Source organism: Chrysochloris asiatica, unplaced genomic scaffold (assembly GCF_000296735.1).
Source record: "Chrysochloris asiatica unplaced genomic scaffold, ChrAsi1.0 scaffold00205, whole genome shotgun sequence".
NCBI lineage: Eukaryota > Metazoa > Chordata > Mammalia > Afrosoricida > Chrysochloridae > Chrysochloris > Chrysochloris asiatica.
In genome coordinates this window covers 466,746-479,299 of record NW_006408723.1, presented here as the reverse complement: position 1 = coordinate 479,299, position 12,554 = coordinate 466,746, and the positions used below count along the sequence as shown (strand labels likewise).

The 12,554-nt window shown below is 38.3% G+C and overlaps 1 protein-coding gene across 1 annotated transcript in view; it reads right to left on the bottom strand.

Moving 5' to 3' along the window:
• The window catches only part of SPIN1 (spindlin 1), a 113,445-nt gene that overhangs the window by 38,293 nt on the left and 62,598 nt on the right, over window positions 1–12,554 (bottom strand). Inside the window, exon 2 of the mRNA XM_006872580.1 lies at window positions 9,033–9,081. Coding sequence (XP_006872642.1) covers window positions 9,033–9,081 — 49 coding nt within the window. The remainder of the gene's footprint in view (window positions 1–9,032; window positions 9,082–12,554) is intronic.

Sequence of the window (12,554 nt, the reverse complement as noted above, 5' to 3'; positions counted from 1 at the left end):
CCATCAAGGGAGAACAGCACAAGCGGAATGTGAGACCTTATCCAGAAAAGCAGTGACACCAGAGATGGAGGCAGAGCTGGAGACATTGAAAGAGGAAGCAGCTGAGGACTCAAGATTCACGTGAAGAGAGGGTCTAAGAGCTGGCGGCCAGGAGGCAGACTTGAAGAATGTGCCCTTTGGTGGTATAAATCATCATATATGTCTGAGTGTTTAAAAAAAAAAAAAAAAGACCTAAAGTAAATAAAAAGAAATACTGTTAACTGATGGTACATGGAAGGGATTAATCACTGTAATGAAACAAGGTGTATGATTTGTTGAATGCAAAACTGATGATCTGTCCTATAAACTTATACTCAATCTACAATAAAAACCTTAAAAACAAAAGAATGTGTCAATTTTTTAGAAACTATTATACTGAATATAGTATTAACAGAGAAAAGTTTGTTTGAAGTTGTCAAGGACTTCATTCTTCTTGGATCAACTTACCAAACAGTCTTATGCTTGGTAAGGTGGAAGGTCAGAGAAAAAGAGGATAATCCCCAGAGAGATGGACTGGCAATATGGCAGCATCAACGGGCTCAATTGTGGCAACAGCTGTGAGGTTTGCCCAAGACCGGGCAGTGTTTTGTTCTGTTGTGCATAGGGTCGCTATGGGTCAGTACCGACTCGATGGATCTTAACAACAACAATTATACTGAAACAAATGCCCTTTGGTCATTCCTAGATAGTTCAGTGTTTACGAATATCACAAATAGAAATATGATTAACAACTTTAAATGATTTAAATATACAAAGGTTAGTCAAAACTTCTCTGCAACATGGTTATATTAAAACACCTGTCCACATTCATGGCTACTGACAACAAAAAGATGATTTAAAAAATCATTACTGGTTATGAGACATAGATTCATCATTATAAGCCTGAGAGTCAATGGCAGAGAAGGGAATGGAAACATCCTCAATTGCAGACCAATATAAAGTTCAAAAGTCAACCATTAGCTGGAAAACTGATGCTTAAAGTTTTCTGGGATTCTCAAGGGCCAGTATTGGAACACTATCAGGAAAAAGGATCAACAATCAACAACGCTCATTACAGTGAGACGTTAACTGAAGAGCTGAAGCCTAAGGATTGGATTAATGTTGTACTTCTATTGAAGGGCTTTGTGATCTTGCATAACAATGCATGTCTGCATGTACCTGTCCCCACACTGTTGACATTCTCAGTGGTGACTAAGTAGTTGTTGCTGTTAAGTGCCATCAAGTCAGTTCTGATCCAAAAAACCTGTGTAGGGTTTCTGAGGAGCAGCTGGTGAGTTTGAACCACCAACCTTGTAATTCAAACCAATCCTGCAGTCCAGTGCATTAACACACAGGCGGAAGGTGTTAAAGCATCCTCCCTATATAGTCCTGATCTTGCTCCATTGGACTGTCTCACCTGTTTGGTCTCCTCAAAATAGCCCTTTGAGGACAGATTCACCTCTGATGAAGAACTAAAGTGCATTCACGGTTCACAGCTCAGCCTAAAACATGTTTTAATAACGGAATATGAAAGTGTGTTGACAGATGAACAAAGTGTATTGAAAAGCAAGGAGATTATGTTGAAAGTTGATTAAAGTAAATTCTATAGCCAGAGTGTAGATAATTTCTGACTCATCCTCATGTTTGTATCTGTGTGTGTAGTGATTTTGATTTAAAATGGTAACTTCCTTTATATGTGTACTTTTGAAAGCCTCTCAAACTATTTTCTTGGGAAAATGTCTGGTAGCATAGTGGTTACAAATCAGGCTGTGAGCCTAAAGTCAGCAGTTCGAAACTACCAGCTGTTCCGCGGAAGAAAGATGAGGCTTTCTGCTTCTGTAAAGATTTACAGCCTCGGAAACCCTGTACAGGGTGGCTATGGGTCGGAATCGACTCAACAGCACTTAACAACAACAACAACCACCTTTATATAAAAGAAGTCCTGGTAGTGTGGTGGGTAACGTGTTGGGCTGCTAATCACAAGGTCAGCAGTTCGGGTTCACCAGGAGCATGGCAGGAGAAAGATGAGACTTACTCCTCTCGTAAAGATTTACAGCCTTGGAAGCCCTATACAGGGTCGCTATGGGTCAAACCAACTACACGGCACACCACCATCACGATCATTATAGAGCAGTTAGTAACTATTGTAAGACTAACACCAGTACACTTCAATCTAGGAATTCTTATATAATAACCCCCTGCAAAGAAAAAGCCAAGTCACATGATGATTCAAATGATATCATTAGAGATGAAATGATTATCTCTAATAATAGTAAGAATAGCTTTCTGAGTAGTCTGAATTGCAAATAAATGGTAACCACAGCATCACAGCTACTTTCATTGCTATAATTTTGTGTGCTAATTTCTAAACAACTTGCTTTAGGTCTCTATACAGCCCCCTAAATTATCACTTTCAATAATGGTTTAGGTCAGTTTCTCAAACCCTGTATGTATGTATTAACATCACTAAGTCCTACCCTCAGAAATTCTGATTCAGGTAGTCTAATAATAAGCTCTCACATGACACTGATGCAAATCCATGGTCCACACACTCATTTCTAATTTAGATCAGACAGAAATTTCCAAGACAGACAGATTTCCTTTTGTTCCCAAAAGGTAAGCTGAGATTGTAAAGGACATGTATGTATTTAAATAAATTCTGAAAACTACTTTGCCAACAATGAAAGAAAAAAAAAAATCTTTGGTCAAAAGGTCTTTTATCTAGATACTTTAATGGGTTAACTAAAAATGGTTACTATTCCTCATTGGTATTTAAATGTCTTATTTTGAGAGTCAATATTTAAAGACATCATATTTATAAAATCAAATCTTTTGTGACCAGAAATCCATTAGGACTAGTACATGCTTGTCACACACACCATGTATACTTTAATACATGAATGAACAGACTGAAAGGTTCTTTCCTGTTCTATTTGGCACTTTGATATATACAAACAGTTCACTGCTTCTTCAGATTAAAAAAAAAAAAAAATCTGATTAAGTCAAAATAATTACTTTTGTTCTTGTAAAACAGCAAGTAATGTTGCTTAATAAAAGTCATATAGCTGATACTGTCATTTCCCAATTTAGAGTGAGAATCCATCTAAAGCACCGGGAACTCTGAAAATACCTAAGAGGTCCATGGTAAATATTCAAATGTCTTGAGGATCTCCAAAGTACTGAGTTATGTGAGTAGTAGTTTATTGTATATTGGTTTAAAAGTATTATATGCAGTGACAAATTATGGTTGTGAATACCATGCTACATTTAGATGCAATGGCCCCATAGTTCTCTACTTTGCAAGTTTATGACTGAAATAATTCATATTTATTTTTCTGATATGAACTAACAAAACATGCATTTCAGCAAATATGTCATAGTAGTTAATAACAAAGGTTCCAGAATCAGACTGCTCTGTTTTGGAATTCTAGTGCATCATCAATCAGTTATGACTTTGGACAAGTTAATCTTGGATCACTTAATCTCTGTACATCAGTTTCCCCATCCATCTATAAAAAGGGTTCCCAACTCCCCCTTCACAAAGTTTCATGAAAATTATGTTACTTACCGTACAAAGAAAGTGATGATGGTGGTGGTGATGGATACAATGAGACTATTAGTGAACATTATGTGTATCTTATAAAACGGAAGAAAATTTTCCCTGAACTGCATCTATGTGGTGGTTACTAGGGCCTGGGTTCACTGTCTAAATATTAGTAAATGAGAATACTGAGTGTACTGAAGTACACTCAGCCCTTTTAACAGTCAGTACCTTCACAGGGACTACCAGCTGTTCCACGGGAGAAAGATGAAGCTTTCTGCTCCTGTAAACATTTACAGCCTCAGAAATCCTGTGTAGGGTCACTGAGTCGGAACAGACTCCATGGTATGTAACAACAACAACTTTCAAAGGGAAATCAACCCACTGTTCAAATTAGGGGGAGACAGATTTAATTTAAAAATAAAAACAAAGAGCAATTATAAGGTTAATTTACCTTAGACTCTATCCCCTAATTGTATTTTCCTCTTCAAGATATACTTTTACATTTGACCTAGCTTCAATGGCTAGATGATCAAAACTTGAATAGAGGAAGAAAGACGAGGGGAACAAGTGTAATCCGCTACAATTTGATGAACTTGACTTATACTTATGGATGTAATAGTTTAAAAGAGGGAACGAATCTTCACAACAAGAATCATTCCTACCCCCTCTATACACAGGGTTGACAGGGATGGCTAACTTAGACACTGGCCACCCAAAATGGGGGGGGCCTTACAAAGACATGAAGTGATTGGCTTACAAGTTTTCAAGAGGAAGCTTAGTTTCAGAGGGTGCGGGGGAAGTTAGAATCTCCACTGAGTGGTCTCCCTCATGTCTAGATGGGGCTGGTGAAAGGAGATGGGGTAAGACTCTTGTGGTTCAGTAGTGAATGATTGTTATCAGGACTGACTGCGATCATTGCAAATGCAAAGGTAGACGTTTTGTAACAAAAGGAGGGTAGTGGTTGATCTTGCAGTCCAGGAGCAGAGGACCCTGGAACCATCAAAAGAGAAGAGTGGAGTGTGGAACCCTACCCAAAGAAGCAGTGACGCCAGAGATGGAGGCAAAGATGACGACATGGAGAGATGGAGCAGCTAAGGACTCTAGACTCAAGGAGGGAGGGGCTGTGTACTGGCGGCCATGGGGCAGGCTTGCAGGGTATGCCTTTTGGTTGTTTGAATGATTATACATTCTTGAACACTTCGGTGCACATCCCGTCATCCCCCCCGCCACCCCCCCCAAAAAAAAACACCCCAGAGGGAATTGAAGCAAATGCTGTTAAATGATGAAGCATGGATGGGATTTAAATCATTGCAATGTAACTAAATATGATAAAATGAATGTAAAGCTGATGTTCACAATGAAAACTTTAAAAAAAAAAAAAGGATATACTTTTAATGAAGATGCATTTCCCAAACAACTTCCTGGGAATCCCAGAATAACTATTAGCTTGTGCGTACAGCACAACATGGTACCTGGCCCACAGAAGACACTCTAGTTTGGCTTTACTTAAAAAATAACAAACCAGTAATATGTTTACTTTGTGCTAGAGGCATGCTAATAAGATGGATGCCATCCTCATCTAAGGATGAGAGTTCTGATAGAGCAGATCTCCAGGGTAACTCTAGCAGCTTTTTTTCAAGCCACCAGAAGCATTTGCAAACCAGTGTCTCAGCCTACGGTAATACAAAAAGGCGGAATGTAGCAATCATTGAGTCCAGGGTTGGTAGAAATGCTTTCCACACTCCCTGAAACTCCTTCAAGGAGGCAGGGAAAGGGAAAGGTGGGAGCACATTTTGGTTTTGATCATTGTGGTTTCTATAAAAATTTTATTATTAGCTGTTTTTATACTGAAAAACGAAACTCCACTGTTGTCGTTCAGCCCCATTATTTTATAAATGACAAGGCAGAGACGCAGCAAGATTGGGTAACTTCTCACAGCAGATCAAAAACTCAAACAGCTCTCAATGACACTGTCCCTTATAAATAAGTTCAATTCACTCATCTCTGTTTATTCTTATTTCAAAGGCAAATATTAATAATCATTTATAAATGTAGAAATGTTTGCCTTTTCATGTTTTTATCATCTTCAGATTTTCAGTAAAACTATAAAAATGAAGAAAAACAGGATTTACAATTTTTTCATAACTTCTCAATTTTGTAAACATTATCTATTTTCCCAAGGTGTATACAAAAGATCTTAAAAAATTCATTTTGATATATGTTTATGTCTTGTGTTTTAGGACTAAAAGTATAACTAGTCTATCAAACCCATGAGTTAATGAACTTTGTTGTAAACTGCCATCCAGTTAGTTCCTGACTCATAGTAATCCTGTATAGGGTTTTGGAGGAGCACCTGGTGAGTTTGAATCACCAATTTTATGGTTGGAAGTCCAATGCTTATCCTATAGCTTGTTGTTGTTGAGCGCCTTCAAGTAGACTCATGCCCGTATGGAGCTCCAAGGAGCAGCTATTGAGTTTGGAGAGCTGACCTTGCAGTTCAAACCAACCTTGAGGTCTAGTGCTTATCCTAAGGCATACCAAGTCTCCCGTTTTAATGAATTGTTGTTAACTTCCCTGGAGTTGGTTCCAACCCATAGCAACCCTGTGTACGGTTTCCATGGAGCGGTGATGAGCTTCAACCGCAGACCTTTTGGCTCAAACCAACTTGCAGTCCAGCATATTAACCCACAGCGCCATACCATGAGTTAATTAATAGTATTACTTAAAATGAGGCATATGTCCCTTGCATTAAATGCGTCAATAACCATGGATTATTTGAACCAATGTTCAGAAACCATGGATTTTTAATCACAGATATATGGAAATACAAGGGGTCTTCAAGATCTTGGGAAGATACCATTATCTTTTCATAATAAAAGAACACACATTAACATATCTTTAAGCCTTTTATTTTAACTATTTGGAAATTAGTCTTGCAAAGTTAATGTTTAACTTGCTTTTTGTATACTATATTTAATTTTTTACCATCTAATATTTATTGTTTTGTTTCCCCCCATTATCTTATATTTATGGCTGGAGAAAGTTTATCATTGATGGTAATGATATGAGATATGTGACGATAAGAGATATGTGACGAGGCTTCAAAAAGCTCATGGAGAATGGAATTAAAAGACAATGGAATTCCCCCATGAACTTTTTGAAGCCCACTTAGATTACATAAATCAAATTCACTACGTAATTCAGCTCAATGGGTATGACAAAATCATAAAAATGGCTCCTGGATGAGATTTAAGAAATATCTGGTATAGCACTGTAGGAGAAACACTGGATCGCAAGGTCAGTTTCAACTGCAAGGTCAGTGGTTCAAACCCATCAGCTGCTTCTCGGAAATACTAAAGGGTCTCTCTAAGTCAGACCTGACTCCACAGCAATTAACAGCAACAACACTATTACAGGATACAGGAGCATTCTTTATACTCACATTTTTACTTTCCAAATCATTTCTTAAACTGAGTATTATAAATATTTATATTACATATCAATGTATTTACTTAAACTATAAACTTTTTTAAAGAAAATAACCAATTATGGGCACTTTTATTGACTGGGATGTTCCTTGATGCCAAGAGGTCTCTCACATTCTTTAATCACTAGTGTTTGACAATTAAAAGGTATAATAACCAAAACTCACTGTCAATGGGTCTAGTTATTATGACCTGTTTTTGTTGTTGTTGTTGTTTTCAGGTGCCATCGAGTCGTTACTGACTCACAGCAACCTTATGCACAACAGAACAAAACAATGCCTGGTCCTGGGCCATCCTCACAACTGTAGCCACGCTTGAACCCATTAATGCTGCCACTTTGCCAATACATCTCGCTGGGGGTCTTCCTCTTTTTCTCTGACCCTCCACCTTACCAAACAGGATATCCTTCTCCAGCGACTGGTCCCACCTGACAATATGTCCAAAGTATGAGAGACGAAGCTGTACTTTTCTTCCATCCAACACAGATCTGTTTGCTCTTTTGGCAGCCCATGGTACTTCCAATATTCTCCTCCAACACCATAACTCAAAAGCATCATATAGGACAAAGTAAAATTGTTCCTTAAGCGTTTCTGAGACTGTGTATCTTTACAGATGCAGACTGCCTCACCTTTCTTTCTCCTGCAGAGTGGCTGGTGAGTTTGGACCACTGATCTTGAAGTTAGCAGCCCAAAGCTTAATCCAATATGTCACGAGGGATTTCAAAATTAGGGTAATAAATGCTATAATGAAAGCCTCAGCAATGCTAGGGTCAAGGCGGGTCTTTACCATACTAAAGAATCCATGAAGAAAACGACTCTTTGGATCAAAACTCATTGTTGGTACTAATCTCCCAGAGTACAGTAGAAGTCACAATGCACAGTTGGATACTTGTAAAATCCTTTAAGTACAATACAGTAAATGCTGATGGTAATTTAAGACAAATTTTCTATTTAGATGAAAAGATTTCACGTTAGAAAGTGGTTTCTGTATCCTGTGGAATTTAAGACTTAAACACATCACTTAAAATGTACAGCCATCAAGTGATCTTTTAACATGTATGCGTTTTTCTAAATCACAAGGTTTTTATTCATTTACAAATGTTATAAAGCATTAAGAGTATGCTAGACAGGATTTCCCAGCACAAGTATGGTCTGTGTCCTCATGGAGCTCATCACTGAACAGAGGACATAAGACACAGAAGAACTACTGCACAGCATGATTGTGCAGCATCTCCAAGGAGAACAGCAATAAGGAAGGTATACCTCCCATACCCTCTATGACTAATATTTTCTTCCGTTATACCCAGCTCTCATTAAAATAGGTTGGGGGGAAAATTGCTGGCAGAGGCTTGTAAAGGTTGAAAAGAGCTAGGCCCAGATCTAGCTCTAGCCAAGAAGAAGGGAAGAGATAAGGAACACGATTACATACCACTACTCAGTGTGAATTTTATGCAAAATTATGTGCCAAAGTAATGTCCACAAACTCTTTGCTACACAATCAATATATGAATACATGGAGATTACCTAGGACTATCTGAAGAAATAATCAGTTAAACTCTGCAGCATAAAAAAACAAACCAATTAATAAAAAAAAGTAGGTTGAGTCTATACACTGTGATCATAGGAAATTCAGCTTAAAAATTAATTTAATGACATGTTTAAAGTATCTTTGAAATACAAAAATACATTCTGATGATAGAAAATCATTACTTAAATTTCTTAAGAATAGTTCTTGTCAAACTATAGAACCGCAGTCACTTTTCCATAATATAATAACTTTGAGTTTTAATTCTTAGTGTACAAATAACTGAGACTTAAGATTTTCACATCCTAGTGACCAATGCAAAAACACTCACACTATTGATACCCCGTGCAGTCGTATCATCTCCTATGAACCCAGAATCCCCTCACTCACAGTCCATTTGGTATCCTCAGTACAGGATGGTCACAACAGGAAACCTAAAAACAGATTTCAGAATTGCTTACTTGTGGGAAGTCCTTTTCTTCATCATGTTTGCAGACACACCAGCATGTCCTAGAAGAAAGTTAAATGTAATAATCAATGCAAATAGAATAAAAAATACTTTAAAACTGAGAACCTTTAAATAAAAATAAACTGTTAATAAGAAAATTAGCCTTACAAGGGAACTCCCTCAACTTAACAAACACCCATAATTAATGGGCTACTTAAAGGTGTCAGACTGAAAGCTCTTCCCCTGAGATCAGAAACAAGTCAAGGATATCTGCTTTCATTGCCACTAAGAAGTCCTAGTGTGGTGCTGTGGGATAAAGCACTGGACTGCAAGGTCGGTTTGAAACACAAGGTTGATGGTTCAAACTCACCAGCTGCTCCTTAGAAACCCAATATAGAGTTACTATGAGTCAGAATTGACTGGACTGCACTTCATAACAACAAGCCGCAAGTTAGTGTGCTGGATTACAAGACCAGTTTGAACTGCAAGGTTGGTGGGTCAAGAACACCTGCTGTGCCTCGGAAGCCCAATACAGGGCCAACTACGAGTTAGAACTAACTCAACAGCACTTAACACCACAATAAGGAATGCTGGTGTGGAGCTGGACCATCAACTGGTGTTCAGAAACCCTACACAGGGTTTACTGTGAGTTTGAAGTCACTGGAGGGCACTAACAAGTAGACCTGGTAATGCAGTGGGCTGCTAACAACAAGGTCAACAGTTTGAATCTACCAGCCACTTGGCAGGGGAAAGATGAAGCTTTTGGTTCCCATCAAGATTTAAAGCCACCAGCATTCAACACTGCACTGGGAGTTTTAGTCAGAGCAATTAGACAAGAAAATAAGCAAAAGGCATCCAAATAGAAAAAAAAAGAAGTACTAGCAGATGCTATGACTCTATATAAAAAAATAAAATCACAAGAATCCACAAGGATTGCTGTTATTGTTGTTAAGTTTTGACTCATACTAACCCTATATAGGGTTTCCAAGTAGCAGCTAGTAGGTTTGAACTGCCAAACTTGCAGTTAGTTATTGTTAAATGCCGTCGAGTCAGTTCAGACCCATAGCAACCCTGTATAGCGTTTCCAAGAAGCGGATGGTGAGCTTGACCCGCCAACTTTGTGGTTCAACAACTTTGCATTCCAATGCATTAAGAAGTCCAGTGCTTACCCTACAGAGCCATACCAGGACCTAATAGATCTAATCAATGAGTTCAGCAAAGCAGCAAGTGATCACACAAACACCACACACACAAAAAAAATCTGAGAAGTAAAAATTTTAAAATTCCATTTACAATAGCATCAATAAGAATGGTAGTGTGGTGGTGTGCCGCAGAGTCTGACTCAGAGTAACCCTGTATAGGATTTCCGTGGTAGTGGTGTGCTGAGGAGTCGGTTCTGGCTCATAATAACTCTGTAGAGGGTTTCTGAGGCTGTAAATCTTTATGGGAGCAGAAAGCCTCATCTTTCTCCCCTGGAACGGCTAGTAGTTTTAAACTGCTAACCTTGAGGTTAGTAGCCCAACTCATAACCACTACACTATACTTATGGGTAAATTTAATACGGGATATAGGAAAGACTAGTACACTAAAAACTGTAAAACACTGCTGAAAGAAAAGAAAATCTCAGTAAATGGAAAGGCATTCTGTGTTCATGGATTTTTGGTATGTTAACTATTGTCAAGTTGGTCTGACTCATAGAGACCCCATAAAGAGTTTCCAAGTTGCAGCTGGTGGGTTTGAACCACTGACCTTGTGATTAGCAGTCCAGTGTTTATCCTATTATTAACTCAAAACTATCCAAAACAATCTACAGATTCAAAACAATACCCATCAAACTTCCAGTAACATTTCATGTATAAACAGAAATGCCAATATTCAAATTCAGATGGAATTGCAAAGGGCCCCAAATAGTAAAAATAATCTTGAAAAGGAACTCACCCTCAAAACATAACTATGTAACTACAATAATCAAAATAATGTGGCACAGATAAAAAGATGGGCATATAATGGGAATGTAAAATGGTACAGCCCTCACAAAAAACACTTTGGCAGTTTCAAAAAGTTAAACACAGAATTAGCTCAACTGTCCTTGAAATAATCATACAGCAAGAATAATTAGTAAAGAATTGGTAGCCTCAATGAAACTGAAAACACTATATTCACAAACAAAAACAAAAGATTATTTAAAAAAAAAAAAAAAGGAAAACAAAAGCTGTTGAAACTTCTGTAAATCTAAGTTTTTCAAAATAAAGTTAAAAAAATTAGCCTAGAATCATTCTTCCACTAAAGACAGGAGTGTGAATAATACCTTCAAAGTAGGCCAAAAGACCCAGTTACCGACAAGAGCAAACGAAAGACCAAAACTCAAGGAAGAGTGTAGTGTCTCAAAGAAATTTAGGTATACAATAGAAGGTATAAGAAGCACTAACAAAAACAGAGCTTCTAAAAGAAAAAAGGGAAATTAACCATTTTATGTCAGACACAATATTGAGCTCACATATAAAATTACATTGAGAAAACATTACCAAAAAACAAAACAAAACCCATTGCCATAGGTTTATCACAACTCACAGTGATCCTCTACAGGGTTTTCAAGACAAAATCTTTATGGAGCAGATAGCCTCACTGTTTTCCCATGGAATAGCTCCAGTAGGTTTGAACCACCAACTTTTTCATTAACACCACCACAATGCCAAACCCAGGGCTCCATGACATCACTGCTATTGTTAACTGCCATTGAGACAGTTCAGACTTTTGCCAATCTTGCATGGGGATTCCTAGTAGTAGCTAGTGGTTTGAACCACTGATACTGTGATTACCAATCCAGTGCTTATCCTACAACACCACACCATTAATTTCATTACACACTATTTTCTCACCTATCAGATTGACAAAGATTTACATGATTGACACATACTATACTGACAAAACTGTGGGGATACAGAATTCTTACATACTGCTGGGAGAAATTAAAATGTTGTAGAGTTTACAAAAAGGAATCTGGTGCGTCTTCTGCCTATGACTGATTGGAATACCTAAAATGGGGCTACAGCGTACCCAGGGAACGAGGCTTCTTGCGGAGCCTTGGCAATACATAAAACTATAGGTAGAAACCAGAACCACATCCAGATCCCCAAAGATGAGAAATCTCCACTTGAAAGGATGAGCAGACCAGCCTGGAGTGGCTAGAAGAATAAAAGATACCTCTTGAAAGAAAGACCTGCAGGAAAAATGGAGGGAGATAGACTGTCACTACAAGAACAAACAAATCGCTTCCTTAGAAAACATCAAGGCAAGTGGCCAGATCCTCTCAACGCAAACCCCCTTCCAAGACTAAGATTCAATGGAAATACACGCTCTGATTGGTGCCCACACACATCACCGATGGGAGGAAGTGGGGTAAAAGCAGCAATGATACGGCAAGCTAAGCCCTACAATGTTCAGTGGACTTCTGTGGACCCAGTTGGGGACATGGTTGGCAAGCAGTGTGAAGAGGCCTGGGGACTCTTGGGCCCAGAGACAGTGGTGTGGCCAC